We start from the raw sequence: 21,909 nt of genomic DNA on the forward strand, positions 1-21,909 counted from the left end.
GAGCAAAACCTATGCCACTGGGTTGAGGCAGCAGTGCGTTCACTATATGGAGGTTTTGGCCTTCCATCACACCTTGGCCTTATCGAACAATTTGTCCTGGCAAGTCACGTCACGCTTCAAGCAGCATCCCCAAGACATTAATCAAACGTTGTCAATGCTGTGAGATCTTTTCTTTTCGGCCGTCTACTAGTCGTTATGCCACCGCTAGCCCATGCTATCGTACCTAGGCTTTAATCAATGCAACAAAAGGGATCCTCGATGCTTATCCAGTCTAGAAACCAATGCTTCAGCCGACTTTCCTGTGGCTGTGGTTTCCTCCTAAAACGCCTTCTTCCATGGGACTATCCCGCTAATGGTAATACACTTTGTTTTTCTCTTGCTAATGTAGGCAGGTGAATTTTTCACCGTCCCATTATTCCCTGTCATAATTGACTTGACTGAATGTGCCTCAATGTTTTCTGACATTCTTCCCCATCGTCGTGTTACTAGCTAAAACGCCTGTCCTTGGTGCTGGGTTTGGAAGGGCTGCCTGCCTCCTTGCTGAGGCCCAGGCGAGTAAGGTCCCTGAGGCATGAAGCGTGGGTCCATCATTTGAGGCCCGGGTGATTGACGGCCTTGCCGCATTGCCATCGGGTTGGGGTGTCCACCTCCTTGGCCATAGCCATTTCCTTGACCGTAGCCGCCACCCTGGCCATAACCAAAATTTTGACCATGTCCAGGTCCAGAGCCGTATCCATTGGGCTGCCCCCGTGGTGGTCCCATCTGGCCACGAGACATGTTGCTCTGAGCATACATGGCTTGTTGCTGTTGCTGCTGCTGCTGCTGTAACTGCTGCTGCTGCAACTGCTGTTGAGCGTACATTTGTTGTTGAAAGGCCTGCTGCTGTTGCTGATGTTGGAATACTTGCTGTTGCTGCTGCCTCTGGAGCTGCTGTTGATAGGCCATGGCTTGCTGTTGCTGTCTCTGGTTAATGGCTTGCTGCATTGCCTGCGTACTCATTCCCTGCTTGGCCTGCAGCCTCTCGCGCTCACGGGCTTCGATGGCTCCAACCAAACCAGCTCCTTGGTTCTGGTTGCCGTTCCTGTTTCCAGCCATGCTAATAAGAGGTGAGCCGGTTATGCGAGCCACGTGCTCCTGCTCGCGAGCTGAAAGGTGAGACGAGACCTCGCCGCTGCTAGACACATCGAGCACGGCGTTGGCGCCACGGGAGCTGGGGCGCTGTAAGAGGTCCGCAGAGCTACTACGCGAGTGGCGAGCCGGTCTCTCCGCAGACGTGTTTCGGTTCATAGAAGGCGTGGGCGTCATCGATCGCATGGTAAGAATGTTGCCGGACGGGGTTCGGCCGTGGGCGTACATGGGAGTTGTGGCTTGGGCAGCACGTTGCTGAACGAATTCCTCGGCACTAATGCCCTGGCCAGTTCCGACGTTGGCGGCGCCTGGTTGCCAAGCAACCTTCCGAACCGTGTCGTCAGATTCCTGTCGGTTGTGTCCTTGGTCGAGAGGAGGAGATTTGAGCGCCGGTGAGAAGGGCCTCTGGGGTCCCTGAGGTCCCTGGATGCTGTGCGGGTTGAGCGGCGTGGGAGTCTTGTTCCTCGCGGGCTGGTTGGCACCATAGTTCAGGGTTGGACCGAAATTGACCTCGGGAATGTCAAAGTCCTCTCTGCCAGAGACTGGCGAGTCCCCGCCGCCCACTGTCTTTAAAACACCAGCACGTGGCCGCTCGAACGACTTTTGAGATTGCTGGGTCTCACTTGACTTACGACTGGCATAGTCCGGGCTGGCTGTCGATGAGGCATCGTCGTAGTGGCTGCCCTCGCTCTTTTGGGTCGGCATCCTGTGGATTTGTTGCTCCGGCAATGGGGTTCGCTGTCGGCCATCGCGAGGGTGAATCTGCGAGAAAGCCGCTTGATCGATAATGTTGTTGCCCCAGCTGCCACCACTGGATGCAGAGATTGGCGTCTCTTGGGGGCTTCGCAAACTGTCAGACCGGGTCGGGAGGGGTTTCCGTTGAATAGCATTTGTGTTAAGCTCGGGAAGGGGGGCACCGCGTCCTTGTATGCGAGGATCTCGATGCGGAGGCGGGGGCGGCCCATTCATCGTTTGCGGATTCATACCACGGCTCCTCATCTCAGGAGTTGGCACGCGACCGGGGCCACCGAGAGGGGGAGTTCTTGTTCCTTCAGGCCGAGAGAAGTTGTTGAATGGCGGCTGAGGGCGACCCGGGGGGAACTGGAAAGGGTGGCCTTCGACTGGGCTTCTCATTTGCTGAGGACCTCTCATGTCGGGTGGAGGCCTCGCATCATAAGGGGCAAATTGAGGGGGTGGACCTTCGATAGGGCTCCTCATCTGCTGAGGAAGAGGTCCCTGAGGGGGAGGTCCTTGAGGAGGAGGGCCTTGCGGAGGACCCTGAGATCTCACATCTACCGGACCGCGGGGTTGAGGGTCAGGGGGAGAGGACCGCGAGGGTGGGGACTGGGGGGGCCGAACGATTGTTGGGCAAGAGGTGATCGTGAACGCTTCTGATTCATGGGTGGGATAGGGGGCGGTAGCGAGTCCGATGGAGGGGGGTATTATGGGTTAAAGCTTCACCGGGGAAGTGGTTGTCAGCAGTGCCTCCCACAGGATTGGCGGCATAAGGTGGTACCGAAGGGTTAGGTGCTGCAGCATCCTCTCCAACTCTCCCCTCAGGAGAACTCTCAGATCTATCATTTGGCGGAATAGCGAATCCTCCAGCCGTGGCCAACTGCGACAGTGTAGTGGTTGACAAGCGGCTAGTAGCTCTGCGAAGGTCGGGTGAATGGAACGGCTTTCCTGCAGGCTTGGACTGAGGTCCGTAGTTAAAAGCAGGAGGCGCCGCGACCGGCTCAGGCGATTCCATAATACGGGTGTTGTTCTCAATTTCCCGCACAGGTGTACTGCGAGCTGTATCTTCATCAGAGCTCTGAGTGCCAGAACGTAGAATGCCCTTGATAGGGGTAGGACCACGAGCAGGTGAGCTGTTGTAAGAATTGTTGTAAGAACTGTCGTAGCCTCTGTCGTCGATGCGCTGAGGTGCATGGCCTAGCAAGTGGGGGTCTGAGGAGTTTCGCGCGTGGTTCACCTTGTCAACACCAGCCAGTGCAGGAGGCGGCCGCGAAGTGGTTACGGGTGCCGTCTCTGAGCGGTTGGGTGTGCCCAAGGACATTGAACGGGATGATCGGTTCGAAATGGAATCATCAGCAAAGCCAACCTTGGGCCTGGATGGAGCAGGGCTTGCCGAGCCGCCATTGCCAAAGCTGAGGCGGTTGCTCTTTTTACTGCCGCTCCTTTGACGGGTGCTTGCTGCTCCTTCATCCACTGCATTCATCCGCTTACCAGTCAATTCCTTTAACCGCTTCCTCCATTCACGCTCTGACCATGATGAGCTTCCTTCTGTCAAAATCAGCCCAGAAACGTCGAGAATTTCAAGATAACCGTATCGCCTGTGCTTTGGCATGGCAAACATAAGAGATCTAGGGTCCAGGACACTGGCAACAAGTCTGCCAGGACGACCATACAAAGCAAAGGTGTCCCAGGTCGGGAAAAGGAAACGCAGTAGCATCTCGAAGCCGCTCACTGCAGGGTGAGTCTCGGGCATAATGAACACAAAGCCCTCAGTTGAAGAAGGTGGCTCAGAGTGAATCGTGATGTTGCCTTCAATTTTGAGCAGGGTTGATGCGTCGATCAAAGACTTGGCCTGGGGATAAATGGCATACGAAGAGTAGGCGTCGGTGATGGTGGCAATAGGACGGGCCTTCTTCTGTTTCTTACCATCCTTCTTCGTGTCGTAAAACTTGATGTCGCCCTTTAGTATAGGGGTGGAACGGTCGTATGGCGACTTTTTCCTCATCTCTTTTTGGGCCTTCTGGTACTCTTTCTCATCAGGCGGTGAAATGACACACCAACAGCGTCGCCAAGGGACTCCTGCACCAAATCGTACACGCACCCACTCCTCCGTCTTGAATCTGGATCTATCCATAATCAGATTGATGTTGTTAAGAGATTTTCCCTTTCCAGCAATAAGGGCGCCAGTGTAGGCTTCTTGAAGAGTTGAGTGCTCGAAAATGGCTAATCTGATGCCGGCGGTCCATTGTATTAATGAGTGATGGGAGTTGAAGTGCAGTAGATAACGGTTTCTGCCGGCAGTTGAGATGCTCAAAATGTTCTGCAGCGGCTGTTCGTCATTCGATCGTGTTGGTAGGGATTCGATCTGTTCGCCAAGAGAGATTAAATTAGCACTCGATCCCCCACCTGTCACATCTGCCAACAAACTGCCATTGGGAAGAGGGTCTGGGCGCAACACCCAGGGGGGGAGAAGACCCGAGGTTTGCCACTGTTTACTCACCATCTTGATTGATGCGTCCGTCAGATTGATGAATTTAGGAAGGACTTCGCCGTCCTCGCCGGCGGCATCCAGCTCTGCAGCGTCCCATAGTGACAGGACGGTACCGACAAGCTGGGCAAAACATTCGGTCCAGGTGCGGTCTGGATTTGGCTTCCCCTCTGTATGTTCAGGTTAGGAAATCAATCGATTTGCCAGGCGTAGCCGTAAATGTCATTGCGTGGTAACAAGGAGGGGGGGGGCTACAACAATAAAACATACGGGTGTTTTGGTCGTCTAATTTCAGGAAGTAGCCCTCCTGATACAGCTTATTCGCATGGCTGTTAAGAAAAGTAAAGATAGGCTGCAGCTCGGGAATAGTGTCCTCGTTGATATCCATGAGGGGCGGCTGATATGGCATTACCATCGAAAGTGGGCGGGAAGAACTGCGTTGACGGCCTCTGGGGCTATTTACAGGCGAGTCGTTTACTGAGGTGTTGGCGGTTGATGACGCATATTCGTGCGGCGGACGCGTCGGCGAGGTAGGTGTAGCGGGGCGCTGGGTGAAGCTGGCAGGTGGTTCGGGGAAGGGCTCTGTTTTTGTTTGAGTCCGTGGAGGTTGAGTCTTGTACGGAGGAAAAGGCGTCGAGTCGTGGAGAGGTGACGAATTGGGAGTTGGTTGATTCTTGCTGGTGTCCCTCGGTGTGCTAGAAAACTGGGACATGAAGGACAAGACTGTTCCCACGGAAGCAGATTTGGTCAGCATAATGCGCGCCCAACGAGCAATAGCAATCCGCTGGCAAAAAGTAATATTATCGCCTGACGCCCAAATAATTGGCCAGGACCGCCGGATGGGGGCAAGACGTGAGGGGTGCCTGCGAGGGAGCGAGCGAGGGAGGGGGCGTCGCTGGCGCTCCAGCGCTCAGCAGAGAGGACAGGGCCAACTACGGGGGGGACTAATGACGGTGGTAACGGGGAACGGGGACAGTGCCGGGTAGGGATGCTTGAACGGGGTAAAATGAGTTAGGGGAAGATGTGATAGGGATTTGCGACGAGGATGTCTATGATCCAGGACCAGCTGAGCTGGGCTGACGAAGACTCGAGGGAAAGAGGGTCCGGCCAGGGTGTTGCTTATTAGATAAAAGTGTGTGTATGCGTAGGCAAAGTAAATGAATGCAAGCAAAGCGTGAATGCATATAAGAGCGCAGTGAAGTGGAATATTAGGATAAGTGATGCACGTCAGGCACGCCAGCAACTAGCGGGAACAGCCTCTTACGACAACCCAAAGCGGCGCATGTTACCGCTGTCCTGGGCGTCTCACGCAGAGTTGCTTGCGACAACCAAGACAGACAGGCAACACAAGACAAGACAAGGGAAAGCTTGGGAATGTAGAAGCACGTACCTCGATTACGGCCCATCTTTGCTTTGCGTGCGCAATATGGCTGGCGGTGTCTGCCAAGCCAACAACCATGCAAGCAAATTAGTGAGAGACAGCGACGTGGACGTGCCGTGCGCAACCCGCCCCTAATAGTCTGATGATAACGGGCAGAACGCGGCGAGGCGAGGCGAGACTAGACAACAGTCCTCGGCGACGAAGTAGTTGAGGAATGATATATGGAGAATCCAATATACGTCGACTGGGGACTGCGACCTTGGAGACGATAGGGCGATGACGACGGGGGTAGTGGACCGTAGCCGTGTGTTGCTTTCGTGAATTCAGGAACCCTACTAGTTAATTTCGTCGAGGCGCTCTTCCGTGCTCTACTCTGATTACGTTTTTTTTGTCGTAGTTAAAAAAAAATAACGAGAGGCAACAGGTACCTGGCCGGCGCAATAGAAGTTTGTGCCGACTGGGCGTGAGGTAACGGGAATCAAGATGAGGAAAAAGCGAGCAAGTCGGCGCGTACTAGGTTGATTTAAGAGGGTGAACAAATGGAGGCTGTCCGGAACGAAGCGAGAGGGATATTAGGCTTCGGACATTGGAACGGATTTTTGCTGCTGGCCGAGGGCGTCGTCAATGTCGAGTCGAGGCCCCCCCAATGTCGTCGTTGCAGTGTAGGGGTATCGAGTAATTAAGTGCAAATAGTCGGGTGTGGCGGGCGGCGGTGGTGAGGTAAGGGCGACCGACCGACGGGGGTGTGGAGGATGCGGATTAAAGGTAGAAAATGGATCAGAGCAACTAGGAGCAGGGAAAGGAGGAGAAGAGGGAAAAGAGGAAGGGACTAAAAGGAAAAAAGTAGAGCAAGAGACTCCAGAGATGATGTATGAAGCCGTAGGAGGACGTGTCAAAAAGACGAGGCGTCCCCCCTCAAGGAGTATTATGCAACGAGAACTAACTAGCAACACTGCCTACCTGGCCTGGTCTGGCCTGACATGACCTTGACCGTTTCTTGACCTGTCTTGTCTTGCCTTAACCATACCTTGCCTGCCTTGCACCACACACTCTTTTTTTTTTTTTTTTTTTTTTTTTTTTTTTTTTACTGAGGCCTTGCTTCGCTTTTTCTGGCCTACTGGATGGAGCCTTAGTTGCTGCAGCAAGGTCGCGGCAGCATTAGTAACCGTGGGTGTGTACTCCGTAGTGGTCTGGCAAGTATCAAGTATCCGTGGCGCAGGGCCAAGTACAGGGCACCAGGTGCCCAATGAAACAGCACCACCAGAAGAAGGTACGGCACACGTAGAGTGACTGGCGACGAATTGCTGAGGTATCCTGGCCAGCGGTAGACCAGGGGCCCCGGGGCAAGAGCCGACGACGTAATGGCGTTATGCGGAGCGTTCTTGACCTTCGACACCGCGCTCGGGTTGACGGGCGGTGCGTTAGCTGGGCAGCCGTCGTGATGATGCTGATGATGCTGATGATGATGATGTTGATGATTTCTGTCTCGTTCGGCGCTGCACGGGCGCTAGTGCCCTGACAAGCGCGAGGCTAAAAATTAACCGGAGGAAACATAGTTTTAGTTTGCGGCCGATTTTGATCAAATCACAAGTGGCATTTGTGCCTTCCCAATGGTCGTTGGATTTTACTTTTTGACTTTGTTTTTCTGCTTTGTCTTTTCATCTCTTTCAGTTGTCTGTCCGTTCTCTCTCCATCTACCTTACCCACATTCCCCCTCGAGAACAATCTTTGAACCATTTCGCTCCTTTCCCCCCAGCTGCAAGGGGATGAGGACATTTAAGGCGGGTGTGCTGTTATCCAGCACTATTATCCTCCACTGAGGAGGGGGGGACGAAGCAGACGAGGGGTGGGAAAAGAAAAAAAGATGAAAAAAAAAAAAAAAACACAAAGTAAAGGCCGTCCTCGGAACATGCGTCCATCTGGATGTTTGCCGATGGCTTGCTCGCTTTGCCATAACTTACCTTACGGAAGAGCCGGACGATGCAGATTGCAGATGCAGCACGTCAAGGTTCCTTGGGCCTTGCTATCCGCCTTTAGGACGTCGTTGCGGTGGGAGGTCCCAAGCCCTTGGCTGCCAAGACGCGCCAGCTTCCGGGCTCTACGGGCTTGGAGAGGAGCTCTACTCCGTACCTAGTCTTGGGGAGGTCTGGATCGTTTCTCCCCCTTCCCAGGTACATGCGCCTCTCATTTTCTCTCTTCCTCTCGTTTCTATGGAACCCCCCCGTTGCAAGTCGTTTCTCACCAAACGATCTACCTTAAGGGTCCAGTCAGGGGGCGATAAATGACTGAATACGTACGGCGTAATGGATGTTGTATGATGGAGGCCTCGGGTTGCGCAAACGAAATGGGCTGTCTCTCTCGTCTCGCCGGCGCTATCTTACAGGGAAAGGACTGGCCCGCAGTTGCTGTTGAGCTTATTGAGTGCAGACAAGGTACCTCTTCTCCCCTCTTGGACAAGTATGACAGGGGTAGGTGTACGGACGCGCAACGCTGGGCCCCTCATAGACTCGAAAGATCGGGTGGATGAGGCGATCGCTGGCTGAGGTTCTACAAGCCAATAGTGAAAGGGGGAAAAAAAAAGAGGTCGGGCGAGCTGTAGCTAGCTGTCTCGCTTCCTCCAATATACTAGCATCCGGTCTCCGGAGGTTACGAATGAGTAAGGAAATAGCTCACTAGCAGCAGGCTAGGAACCTGGATACGACATATTTAGTAGGTAGTAGTGATTCGCACCGGAAAAAGATACACCTCGGCCTCACCAGGCTGGAGGTTACCTAAGTTGGTGATGCTGCAATGTTTGCTTGAGTATAACTTTTTTTCCCTTTTAGCCCTCTCCTGAGAGGCTCTGCTTATTCCTCGTCTGCCCATTCGCGTTTCCAATTGTTCGTATCCTTTATCGTTTGACTCGGCAGGATACTTTGGATGACATGCTGATGTGCAGCAAGCCCATCTGCAGGGCGGCGATAAGAAAAGAGGGTGCGGGTGATGCGCCTCCTGACACGCCTCACCAGTGAAGTCGGTTGCCCCTGGGCCAAACCCCGTGGCCTGTGGGAGAGGGAGTTACTTGGGACGAAATAGAGTACACCTGACGCCCTGTTCCAGACCTTGTTGGAGGCTGGAGAGAGCGGGGAGAGGGGAAAGGGAATCTGTCTGATTTAGGCCGCCCAGAAACGGGAACCGCAGTGTTCAGGTACCTTGGGTAATTGTAAGTTCTTGTTTTCCCCCTTTGCCGCCGACGCCGCAGCACCTCTTCGCTTCTTTCACTTTCCACAACGAGGTAAGATTCCTGGGGCCGCCAAGAGTATCTAAACTATCTCACCTACTGCTCTGACCAGCACAACTCCCGTGTATCCCGTCGTTGTCAACCTCTTCCTCCGCGGATGGATGGATGCACAGGGAGTTTAAAAAGACCCCAGACATAGAGCTAGTCCAATCAGAAAAAGGCCCGACCTACTCCCATTAACTGTTCTTGGCCAATTGACCCTCCCGGTGGCTGTGCAAAGAGAGCGTGACGACGATGCGTCTGTCCACCCTCCTGAGGGGTATGTCAGTATTGGGTGCACTGAATTTGCGATCGGGGCATCGGGGTTTGCCTTTCATGAATTGGTTGGTCCATCTGGTTGATGGATATTCGGTTTCGGTAAAAGCTGCATTTGTTTCCTTCCTTGCAACGGAAAACGTCCTTTTGCAACAGACGCCTGTCTTACCGTCCGTCTTGTCATGTTGAGTTGAGCCTCAAAGGTAGTTGCCCTAGATGTGATAAAGGGGGGCCATTATATGATTATCAAGGGAGAGTGGGCTAACTTAGAAGCTGTTTTGATTCTTAGAGAGGTCTACAAACCTCCCAAAGAGACCGATAGCGGTTTTAAAGGACTCATCGCAATTTTTTCTTGCTCTTTGAGCTTCCTGTTTCAACTCACTGATGCCTCCAACCCCGTCCCTGAGTTGCTTGCAAGGTTGTCGAGATCAACGAAACGTGCATTAATGTCGAAATGCCTTGTGTCGTATCGGCGAGCCCATAAGTCTGCAGTCCACCCGGGTTCCCCGTCCTTCCTCCGTCAGACTACACCCATCGATATTGCTAACTTGGATGCACACGACAGTCAATCCATTCAATCAACCGTTGCATGACCGGTTTCTAAGTCCAGAATCCAAGACACCTCAACACCCTCTCACCTGCAAGGTCACCGTCACCGTCCCACCCCCCCAATCCATAATCCGAATTGGTCGAGTGACTAAACGAAGGCCGTCTCCATGCACTCCCCCCCGATGTACACAACATTCCATTTATCACACATTACTCTACGTTTTGCAGGATACGCGTGTACAGGCTAACGATCATCTCGTCGAAACGCCCACGGACCAACGACAACGTGGCTGTAATTTGTAGCGCGGATCCATAAAGCGAATCCAGTGCCAGTGCCGACTTGGCCCTCTAGGCTCCTCTGCAGCTCTCCCGTTAAACGCCAGAATACCTCCCTTCCGTCCCACGCGGCCCTGCAACACCCAATAAACGACCGTCTGGATTGTGTCCCCCAAAGACTTGATACGCCATTTCATCAAAGTAAACAGCGAACCCGCTGCCCAAAAAGAAGAAAAGAATAAACAAAACCCAATAACACGCATTCTCCGGAAACACAATGGCATGATTTGTGACCTTTCACCTATACCCACCTCTCACGCCCGCTTGCTCCATTGAGACAGACGTTGGCGCCAGACGTCGACAGGGTCTCCCAGGCGGGCCCGAACGCTTGGGGCAAGAAAGAGGAGGGGCCGTTGACGCCGGTCTCCCCCGGTCTTCTCTTTTTCTGCTTTCTCCGCAGATTCCCCCCGTCCAATTCTTTAGGAGAGGTAGGAAGAACTCTGCCGCCCGTGAGAACACTACCTCTCGGGTTTTTACAGTAGAGCCAGTTCCGAGGAGATCTGCCGTGATATTTGTGTCCGATTTGAAACCGTTGTGGTCGGCTTCTCTCGTCCCTTCATTTACAAATCTCCTTCGATATAAGAGCGCTGGGATACTTTACTGCCCAATGCATTACACACCGCAAGGTTAACATCAGATGGGGGGTTTTTAATAAATACCACCGCCAGTTTGCCGCTGCGGCGGAGGCCAGACGACTGATCCGAGAGTGTGGATAGGAAAAGCGGACAAAGGAGACAGAAAAAAAACGAAATTGACTTAAAGGGTCCATGACGGACCTGTATCCTGCATGCGTCGATACCACCTGCCCTCTCCTCTAGCCCCATTTCCATGCAGAGGAAGCAGGGGTGTCCCGCCCTCAATACTCCCTTACTTTTACAACAAGCCTCTGGCGCTGGAGGGTGGTTGGGCCTGTACTTAGTAAGACCTATGGAGTGAGAGGAGTTACCCGCTGCTTGTATCGAACCCGAAAGGCCTTCTCCGTACGGACTATGTTGCCATGTGTTGTTCCCGACGTGAGGAAACAGCGGGTGGCTGCCAATACGCATGATCCAGAACAAATACTTCAGGGTCTTTGGGGTCCTCCACCACCTCCATGAAGGCGCCTCCCGCCTGACAACCCCCCTCGTTGAGAGGATCAGGTCCAAAAGGGTGACCCAATCATGACACGGAAGGCATGCCGAGCGAAGGAACGAGGCTGCATCGTAGATACGAAATTCCCAGCCTCCACTGAATGCCGTTCCGGGCCTTGATGAGCTAGGACGCTGTCACGTCCGTGGTCTGCTGATTGATGTAACTACGCGCCGTCACTCTAAAAGGACGCCGTCCGCTCCTATTCACTCTTGACTTGTCAATTAGCGAAAGCATGTAATTCATTGTGAGATTGCGAGGTTATATCTCGTGACACGAGCATTTTAAGCGAACCTGTGCTGTTCGTACTTCTTTTCCTCCTCTCAATGTGAGTAGTCTAGACTTCAGCGAGAAAATGTCGCTAGGCTAGTGGAGGGGGTTCTTCTAAGACCCTGAATCACGTAAATGAAAAAGAGGGTTGATGATGTAAGGCGCATGACTGGAAAATGGTTCTGCAGGAGCCATATGAGACACTGTTGAGCCTACCGAAGAGGGCTAGTAGCCCGTCGCTTGTCAGCTCATGATCGACGCGCGTTCATCGTCCGCGAACAGCATTTTCTCCAAGTGGGGGAAAGAAAAAAGCAAACAACTCTGTGGGATTTTGCCAACGGCGAGAACGGTCAGCATGATTCTGGGCGTTCACTTGCCCGTCAGTCAACCTCAAGTGTCAGCCTCCCCTTACGTCATATCGATGGACGGTAACTCTCAATACCCTTGTCTGCTGAGCTGGCGTTAGGTTTGCCACAGCCCATTTACGGAGAGGCAGGAACCAACGTGTCGGCCCGCATAACCTGAACTGTCTAAGATCGAGGCTTGAAATGGCTGGCAATGATCTGCATTAACTGTACTGGCCACCTATGTACATGAATCATCACATCATTACTTGACTTTGAGTAAACAAGGCAAAAGGATCAGGAAGCGACCCAAACCCAGACGGTTCGTCAGAAAGCAGGATGGATACCTTGAAGTTCGTGCTGCCGGCATTTATTGTTAGAAAAAGATCAGCGTAAGCCGAATGTCTGGGTTTCACCTCCAGCCTCACTTCCTCGCATCCCGTTGTGGTATTTTGTTTCTTCTTCTGGCGGCACAGGTCTGAATCTCAAGTTGGTAGGCTGTTACCATATGAGCTGGTGTTGGTCATTGATTCTTACTCTAGTAGGTGACATGGCAGCTGCACCTGGCTGTTTTATAAGTACAATCAGTGCGAGGACATATTGCACGAGAACAAGCCAGTTGCTAGCAGTTTTGGTGTTTATTTTAACTTTGTTGCATCCTCTACGGCTGCAGAAGTGCGGCGGCCAGCTCAACCGGCCCAGACGGCCCAGGCTTTGTCGATCGCGATAGACGATCGCTTGGAATACTATACTGTACAGCTGTAGCCTAGTTTTGCGTTTGCCAGTATATAGTTGGAAGTGTGTATCTGCCTTAGGGTTTCACGGATGTGAAAGATCATTTCCGAAGTGGAAGAACCTACTAGAGCGGAAACACCGAAATTCCGATGGAGACAAGAGGGAAGAAGAGGAGACGGACAGCAAGGGAGAAGGAGAAAAGGAATCGCCAGATCGGCATATTCGGTCTTGGTAAATAAGATGACGATTCCTGCAGTTGGTTACATTGGTTGCCACGCATCGGTCCCGTCGACAAACCCGCTTGATTGAAGAGTTTTTTGTCACAAATTTCTCGTCAACAAAAAATTTGTACTATTGTTTCGGGGCGCGCAACGCTGGCAAAGACCATGTTCTTCACGGTGCGGTGTACATGGAGGACAAGGAAGTTCCAGGGAACCGACTGCCTATAATGAGACTAAATGTAGCTCAACCGCTTTTTGTCACCAAGACGTCGGAAAGAACTGTTGGGCTGAAGATTCGGCAAAATTCCATCTGGATGGGGTCCAGCCGCAGGAGCTTTCACGGCCTAAAAAGTACTTTTTTTCTTCTTCTTTTGGTTGAGTTCTGTGCTCCAAGATCCTGGATTAGCTAATTTGTACGTATCCGGACTGCTGGAGCTCCAGTTGCATCGCTGCAGCCCGGTGCCAAAGCGCCAACCAAACGCGCCTGCACGTGTACACCCAATTTAACCCCCTGTTCGGAGACCCCAACCAACGCAAACCCCCGGCCATGCCCAGCACTCAGCGGCACCTTTCCAGCGCCAAAGATAACGGCACCAGGCCCAACCATTCGCGACAGTTGCGATCCAACATCGCAAAAGGCGCCTGATCTGCCTCATAGTGGGAATGAGGAGGCTACCTGGGCCCTTGTCGGCGACTACAATCTTCACAGCGCGGCCGCCTGGAGTGCCTCGAAACCCTCGAAGCTCACCATGGCCGCCTTCGTCCCTCGTTAAGACCTACCTCCGGTCTCTATCAACGACGACACCGCGCCTGGAGGAAGCACATCACCAAACACCACCCTCGCACCCGTTTCGCTTCGAGACCGGCGTGTCGCTTTTCGCGAAACGAGCTCCGCGGCCTTTCCCGCCGCCGTTCCTTTCTCCTCCGTCCGGTTCCTTCTCCGATCCGCTCAGCACCCACCACCGGAGTCGCGACCGGCGCGCGAGAGTCAACGGAGAGATCATTCTCGGACAAACAAACGGGGACGATGCAGTTTTCGCGAGCGACAACTTTATTTGTGCAAATGATGGAGTTGGCGCATGGTCTACACGCCCGAGGGGGCATGCCGGGTAGGCGTTCAGTCTCCCTATGATGATACAAAAGCTAATTCCAGCTCAGTTTGTGGTCACGCCTGATCCTTCACTATTGGGCGACGGCGATACAGCAGGATGCCGCAAACCCTCGTTCGGAAGGGGAGCCTTACAAGCCTAATCCGGTAGCATATCTTCAGACGGCATACGAGCAGACGCTGAAAGCGACATCGGAGCCGAACGACTGGCAAGGAACGACAACAGCTAGCGGGGCTCAACTACACTACAAGACTTTAGAGGACAGTAAACAGGTACCTCAGGTCTATGTAACCAATCTGGGTGACTGTCAAGTCATGATTCTCCGGCCCAGGCACGAGAAGATGGTTTACAAGACGAAGGAGCAGTGGCACTGGTTCGACTGCCCGCGTCAACTTGGAACAAACAGTCCAGATACGCCGGAAAAGAACGCGGTCATGGACATTGTGGAGATCCAGGAAGGGGATGTGGTACTTGCAATGTCGGACGGTGTCATTGATAACTTATGGGAGCACGAGATCATTGATAGCATTCAGAATAGCATACAGCGGTGGGAGAACGGGGAAGGGGGAGGAGACCGAGTTGAAGGCGACCGCACGGGCGGCGCCAACGGAGGCATGACGTTCGCTGCTGAAGAGTTGGTGGCTGCAGCAAAGAAGATTGCGACCGATCCCTTTGCTGAGAGCCCCTTTATGGAGCACGCGATTGAGGAGGGCCTTGCCAGTGAGGGAGGTAAGTTGTGCCCTCGAATTTCTTTGCGCTGAACTTTCAACTGACAATCCCAGGTAAACTTGACGACATCAGCGTTGTCGCTGCGCTCGTTAGGAGACATGAGGCATGAGAGCAAGGACGCCACTACGAAACGATCATCACGGGGAATAGAGCTGCATAGGAAACGCTTCGCAACGGCAAATTTACAATAATTTGGCATTTGCCCTGTCCAAGGTTCGGATGACAGCGGCCATTATGGGGAAATTCGGCGTTTATCGGGCTTTTGAGTTTAGTAGAGTCTGATGGATATCATCAACAAATGATACAAAGTTCGTAAAAATAAGGTATCCTTCACGACAGTTTTCCTAGTGACTTTGTGATTAGCATGTCCATCGGCATGTCCTTACGCCGCCAGGAGTGGGTGGTGGGGTAAAGTCGGCGTTTATGGGTCCGACCTCTTATCTTATCGCAACTTTTTCAAAATTTCGCGACTGGGAACTCAGACACTGTCGGAACGTTGTACCTCACCAAACTTATCCACAACCAACTCTCAAAGTACAACACGGCACCACCTAGCCGCCCGATTTCAACATGCGCGGAAAACGTAGCAAGCAGTATCGCAAGTTGATGAACCAGTACTCATTGTCCTGGGGCTTTCGCGAACCCTACCAATGCCTCGTTGATGCTGAGATGGTAGTGGATTGCCACAAGTTCAAGTACGACCTGCTTGCCGGACTAGAACGCACACTGCACGGCAAGGTTAAGCCTAGTGAGTTGACATCCTATGACTTCTCTTGTCTCTATTGCTGACTGGACGGCCAAAGTGATTACACAATGCGAGATTCGCAAGCTCTACCTTCGCAAGAACGAACCGGAGATGAACAAAATCATCGACTTCGCCAAGACGCTCGAACGCCGACGATGTGGTCATCTTCCGGAGGAGTACCCCGAGCCTCTTAGCACGATGGATTGCTTGAAGGTTGTTGTTGACCCCAAGGGCAACCTGGTTAACAAGCATCGCTACTGCGTCGCCAGCCAGTCGTCCGACGTTCGCCGCATGCTCCGCGAGATCCCCGGCGTTCCCCAGATCTATATCAAACGCTCAGTCATGATTCTCGAGCCCATGGCAACGGAAAGTCTGGAAATTAGGGCCAAGGAAGAGAAGAGCAAATTTCGCGACGGACTAGTGAAGCCCGAAAAGAAGAGAAAGCGGGAGGATAACGATGAGGAGGGCGGTGATGGCGGAGCGGGCGAGGCGGCATCGGCCAACGGAAGCCCCGAGAAGAAGAAGGCCAAGAAGAGGGGGCCCAAGGGACCTAACCCTTTGGCCGTTAAGAAGGCGAAGAAGGCCACTGAAGGAGAGCAGAAGTCGAAAACTGAAACGAAACCTGCGACGACAGCAGCAGGAGGCGATGGAGAAGCATCTACGAAGAAGAAGCGCAAGAGGAGACACAGAGCTACTACCGATGCTAATGGTGTTACGAACGCATCAGCGCCTCAAGGCGAAGGGTCAGCAGAACAGTTGGCTGGAAGCCCGTAGAGAATCGGTGTGCATTACGAGGGGCGTTCGGGGACTTTGCTTGGAATGTAGGTACAATAAAAGTTCTGAGATACCAATTAATGGGAAATTCCTGCTATCAAAGCTTGGTATTCGAGTTGCCTGCAGCCAAGTGCCTTACCATGCTCCCTTCATTGCATAGACCGATTTGTTCTCAGACCTTCTAATGGTTTGCCTTTTCTGCTTTTCAGATGGTCGAGTCTTTTTCTAAACTAATGAAAGGCTCTCATATTATTGGATCATTACTCCTGACATCACTCAAAGTCAAACTTCATTCCACCATCACAGCTCGACACTGCCATTCACTCAAAAGGGTAAGTCTAGAAGAGCCAAAGCCAAATACGCCTTGAAAGGCTCGCAGTTGGCCAGGACTGCCCATGTTGAAAGTCAGGTGATGTCGTCAGTGGACAAGGGATGTCAACCACCTGGAGGGCGGCAGGGCTGGTCAGCGGTCAGAGCTCTGGATCATTGAAACGATCACTGTCGTGGTGTGTTGGCGGTATGGCAGATGGGGCTGACAAGCAGTTGGCAAAATCCTCTGATGACAGGAGAAGGCGGTGCAGGTAGGCGTCACAGTCGGTTGATTGGGTCCCACTTTTCTCTAGTAGCAAAGACTACATTCTCAACTCTCATGCGTTGGCTGCGTCGGCGGCCCCACTGGACCACTGGACCACTGGACCACTGGAATGCCACCGTAACGGAGCATCATGGGGGAATTTGATCTCTCTCTAGGGTCAGTTTCGCTAACGACTTTCATCATCCCTTTCAAGCCGCCCGGCCCGCGCCCCTCAAAGGACCACCCATCCAAACGAGAAGAAAAAAACACTCACACGTGGGCGTTGGACAGCCTCTCCTGCTGAACACTAGATGCAGAGTCAGAAAGCCCAATAGCCACCCCGATTCTCGTTTCTCCCCCAGAGCAAAAGAATCGAAAAGGCACCCTGTTGGGCGCGCGCATCGCCGTATTTGCAGCAGTACATCTCGCAGGAGGGCCTACTAACCATAATCGCGGACCACTAAGGAGTAATAGTCAGCTTCGCACCACTGGCTTATTGCGCGTCATTCTATACGGAACCTTGCCCGCCAAACGCCCCCCAACCTGGCCAATTCGCTTTCTCAACACCCAAAACATAAAAATTAAGAGCCGCCCCCCTTGACTTGGCTGTGCCATTCTAGCTCTTCGACACAGGTCGCATGCTATTCTAAAGGACCACACATCCTTTCACCATGGCGGGCTCAGATGGGTCTGCCACCACTAATAACCCCTCATCAACGATTCCCGCTGTCACCGCGACTGCCGCCGCCGCCAAGGAGGCTGCCCAGAAGCCAAATGGCTCTCCTGTGTCGGATGCAACCACACAACACCAGCCCTCCATTGCATCTACGATAAACGACAAACCCGAGTTTGATGATTTCGGCTTGCCCATTAGGCGATATGTACCACCGCCGCCTGAAGATACCGAAGAGCCGATCGATGCTCAACCCGAACCGAATCACCGTGATTCTGAACAGTCAAAACACGAAAACGAGGTTGCTAGCGACGCTGTTCCTCCAAAGACGGGCACTTCTGGAGACGACAAGATAAACGGCAAGAACGCGGAGTCGGACAGTGATGATGACGAGTTCAGGGACGCGCAATCTGAGCAGCCCGTCACAGCCGCTACTCCTGGCGATAACTCGAGCACCCCGTTAACCCCTGTGATGTCGAAGTTGGACAAAGAAGCGATCAAGGATGACACCAAAGACACAAAAGACGGGTGCTCGGATAAAGACAGTGTCAAGGACAGCGTTGGAGCGACAAACAACAAGGTCACCAAGGAAGTTACGGGAGAGTCACACCAGGAGACGTCCTCTGTCAAGTCTGACGAAGAAAAGTCTGCGACGTTAGTAACCTCGAGCGCGGACAAAGTAGCGCCATCAGCCGTAGACAAGGACGAAACCAAAAACAAGGCCGTTACAGTTAACGGTGAGCCGAACAAGGATAAATCAAACGAACCACATGCGACAAACGGCGTTCAGTCAAAAGAAGAGCGACCCCAGTCACCAGTCAAACTTGTTGACAAGGCAGACCAGCCCGATCCGAAGGCAGCAGGGAAAGCTCATACGGGAGGCACTCACACCAGAGATACAAGCACCGCTAGCAATGCAGTCGTCTCTGAATTCTCACATCAGCAGCTTACGTCAAATGTGGAAGAGACGAAGAAAGATGATGATGGCGACTGGCAAGAAATGCCTGCATACGCGCCATATGATATCTACGATGAAGACAACAGGCTGGTCGCAAAGGAATTCACCGAAGAGATGGAGGATACGTACGGCTACGGCGGGCTGGGAGGTGCAGGTAAGGGGTACACTCGAGTAATCATGGACGACGACGCGGAATCGGCGACCAGCATGGACGAAAACACGCAGTACCTTTTTACGGAAGTGAAAGGCACAAGCATGACCGAGGACGATACTGAAACGCGTGATGCTGTTTCTCAGATGCAGGCAACCAAGGACCTCCTTACTGAAGGTCAGAGGGTTGCGTATGTCGGACTCACCCGGCTGGAGATACACAATTTGGTCAAGGAGGCTGAGAACCTCGAGCAAACCAGGAGAGCAAAGAAAGAGGTCACCATGGCTGCAGAAGCGACGAAGATGTGGGGACAGAAGATGATGATTCGGCTTTATACTCACATGGACATCAGCTCCCAGGAGCAAATGATGGTTGAGCAGCTAAGCGACCACGGCGTTATGCCATCCGATTTGACTCCTCTTTTGATGGCCAACGCAAGGGTGAAAAATCCGATGGCAGAGGAAACGCGCAACTCGCTGTCTGTTTCGTCACCCCAGACAACGTCGCCTCGAACGCTGCCGCCCCCTTCACCAGCCCTGACGGATGATGAAAAAGCAGCCGAAGCGCCGCCGCCATATGATGTTCAACAAGGCGAAGAGTTGCCTCCCGTTAAGACACCGTCGCAGCTATCCACAGCAGAAAGTATCGATATCGACCTAAGATGGACAGTGTTATGTGATCTATTTCTTATTCTTATCGCAGACTCCGTCTACGACTGCCGCTCCAGAATTCTGCTAGAACGAGTCGGCAAGAGCCTGCAAATTGACTGGTTGGACGTGCGCAAATTTGAGAAGAAGGTAACGGACGCCTTGGAAATGCAACAGGCTGCCGAGAAAGAGAACTGGAACGAGGACGAGCATATGGAACATAGGAGGAAGCAAGCACTCCGAAAAAGATATGTAATGATGGGCTTGGCTACAGTCGGTGGCGGTTTAGTCATTGGCTTGTCCGCTGGTCTGCTTGCTCCTGTGATCGGCGCTGGCCTGGCAGCCGGTTTCACCACCATTGGAGTAACAGGAACGGGCACTTTTCTCGGCGGTGTTGGCGGAGCAGCTATTATCACATCGAGTGCCGCAGCGTCTGGTAGTGTCATTGGCGTCCGAGCCGCCAATCGGCGAACGGGTGCTGTCAAGACGTTTGAGTACCGACCCTTACACAACAACAAGCGCGTACACTTGGTTGTGACTGTGGCCGGATGGATGACTGGCAAGGTGGACGACGTGCGATTGCCATTCAGCACGGTGGATCCCATTATGGGCGACCTTTACTCGGTTTTCTGGGAACCAGAAATGCTCAGGAGTATGGGTGACACCATCAACATTCTTGCTACAGAGGTCAGTTGACCCCGTCACCACCAAACTGTGCAGTGCAATACTAACATATACTAGGCCCTCACACAAGGTCTTCAGCAAGTCTTGGGAAGCACTATCCTCACAAGTTTGATGGCTGCTTTGACCTTGCCTGTCGTATTGACAAAGCTATCGTACTTCATTGACAACCCATGGAGTGTCTCACAGGATAGAGCTTGGGCAGCTGGTCTGATTCTGGCAGACTCGCTGATTGATAGAAACCTTGGCACCCGGCCCATCACACTTGTTGGATACTCGCTTGGAGCGCGAGTCATCTTCTCTTGCTTGTTAGAGTTGGCCAGAAAGGGGGCATATGGCCTGGTACAAAACGTCTACCTCTTTGGATCACCCCTTATCGTCAAGAAAGACGAATGGTTGCAGGCGCGAACCGTTGTTCCCGGGCGATTCGTCAATGGGTACAGCACCAACGATTGGATTCTTGCTTACTTGTTTAGATTGACCAGCGGTGGCCCTCGAAGAGTGGCTGGCTTGGCCAAGATTGAGGAAGCACCGTTCGTGGAAAACTTTGACGTTTCGGAGGTTGTCAAGGGCCACATGGATTACAGAAAGGCCATGCCTCGTCTTCTTCGGGAGTGCGGCTGGCTTGTGGAAAGCGACGAATTTAGTGAGATTGAGGACCCAGACCCAGATAACCACCAGGAGCGCCAGCGTGAGCTCATCAACGAGATTGAAGAGGCACGGAAGGAGCTCGAAAGGGAAGGACAGAAAAAGAAGAGCAGATTCTCTATCTTTGGGCGGGGTAAGAAGACTGACAAGGAGAAGTGGGAAATCTACGAGGACTCGTCAAAGGAAAGCAAGCCCGTCTCGAGAACAGAAGACAAAGAGGGCAACAACCATGGTGTTCTGTTTGATGTTGAAGCTATTCGAGCCGAGGTGGCCAAGGAAAAGAACAAGCCAGCGGAGGATCCGGCAGACTTTCAAGTGAAAGAACTTCAATCCACTCTCCCGCCAATGAAGCTCGATCTGAACTCTTCGAGCTCGTCCTTGAACCCCCGGGACAACCTACGAGAGACGAAGAGCGCATTCGCGGTGCCTGGCCGGGCGTCGTACGAGACATCGGGTTCGTACGGTTACACCCCGGAGCGAACGCCGACTTTCCACTCGAGCCAGACCTTCCCGGCAACGCATAGAGCAGCGTCGCCTTATCACGCAGCGCCGTCGCCGCCAGAGGATATTCAAATGACGTTTGACACCTCGTTCCATGACACGCCGGCGCCGCGACCTCCGCCGAAAGACGATATATATGTGCCAACAACTCGGCCGGAGATGAAGACGGCACAAACCGCGCCCAATGTTGCAAGCAATCCTTGGGCTGATGCTGATGATGATGATTTTGGCAAAGAGAAGGAGATTTCCATGACTTTTGCATAGCGAGGCGGCCAAACCCCGCCCCAACTGGCTTTAAAGTTCCAGGGCGAGTGGGATAGTGCCCCTCGACATGGCGTATGACTTTGGCAGATGGGCAACACACATGATAATGCAGGTAGTTGTCCGACGGGCGTTTGTTGTTATTGTACGACTGGGGGGTTATTTTTAGGATCCAGCGTTGGGTTAAACTACAAACTGTAGAGCTTTCGCGTAGATAATTTCATCTGCACAATGCAGATTAATAGCATAAGGCGCGGAGACTTTGTTCTCTTCGGAGCGAATCAAAGTGCGAATTTACAAGTTGCACGAGTTGTAGGCCTCTTTGGGCGCTTGTAACAGTTGATCACTGAGGGTTGACTGTGTTCTACCATGGTTCATGGAATGACTGGCCAACAGACTTAAATTCTGGAAAGACAGGAGCCTTGTCCTTGCGATTTGGACATCTTTGAATGGTGTTTTATCCTAGTCTCATCGTTGTGTTGTTGGAAGGGACATTCTATTTTTTTTTGTTTCTATCTGCAGTCTGCAGGGGAAGGGATACAGGGTGGTTTTGTCACTGTTGGTCAGCATGTGAAACCGTACAATTGTAGGAAAGGGACTTTCGGGGA

At 52.7% G+C, this 21,909-nt stretch overlaps 4 protein-coding genes across 4 annotated transcripts; 3 read left to right on the top strand and 1 right to left on the bottom strand.

Annotated features, from left to right (window-relative positions):
- Positions 1-2,524: 2,524 nt before the first annotated feature.
- On the bottom strand, positions 2,525-5,063 carry CTRU02_208707 (PH domain-containing protein; the record flags this gene model as incomplete). The annotated part of the gene is made up of 3 exons (XM_036724876.2): positions 2,525-4,228; positions 4,364-4,521; positions 4,622-5,063. 3 exons carry the CDS (start codon positions 5,061-5,063, stop codon positions 2,525-2,527), a joined length of 2,304 nt encoding a protein of 767 aa, XP_036583508.2.
- Positions 5,064-13,513: 8,450 nt separating this feature from the next.
- Positions 13,514-14,797, top strand: CTRU02_208708 (rRNA-processing protein utp23; the record flags this gene model as incomplete). The annotated part of the gene is made up of 3 exons (XM_070205127.1): positions 13,514-13,959; positions 14,009-14,688; positions 14,742-14,797. The coding sequence occupies 3 exons, from the start codon at positions 13,514-13,516 to the stop codon at positions 14,795-14,797; spliced, it is 1,182 nt and encodes a 393-aa protein (XP_070061202.1).
- Positions 14,798-15,258: 461 nt separating this feature from the next.
- CTRU02_208709 (rRNA-processing protein utp23) lies at positions 15,259-16,207 on the top strand (the record flags this gene model as incomplete). The annotated part of the gene is made up of 2 exons (XM_070205128.1): positions 15,259-15,436; positions 15,492-16,207. 2 exons carry the CDS (start codon positions 15,259-15,261, stop codon positions 16,205-16,207), a joined length of 894 nt encoding a protein of 297 aa, XP_070061203.1.
- A 1,245-nt stretch (positions 16,208-17,452) lies between these two features.
- Positions 17,453-21,304, top strand: CTRU02_208710 (DUF726 domain protein; the record flags this gene model as incomplete). Its single annotated transcript, XM_036724874.1, has 2 exons — positions 17,453-19,897; positions 19,952-21,304. 2 exons carry the CDS (start codon positions 17,453-17,455, stop codon positions 21,302-21,304), a joined length of 3,798 nt encoding a protein of 1,265 aa, XP_036583506.1.
- Between the last annotated feature and the right edge of the window lie 605 nt (positions 21,305-21,909).

Source organism: Colletotrichum truncatum (genome assembly GCF_014235925.2).
Source record: "Colletotrichum truncatum strain CMES1059 chromosome Unknown Contig_0005, whole genome shotgun sequence".
Taxonomy (NCBI): Eukaryota; Fungi; Ascomycota; class Sordariomycetes; order Glomerellales; family Glomerellaceae; genus Colletotrichum; species Colletotrichum truncatum.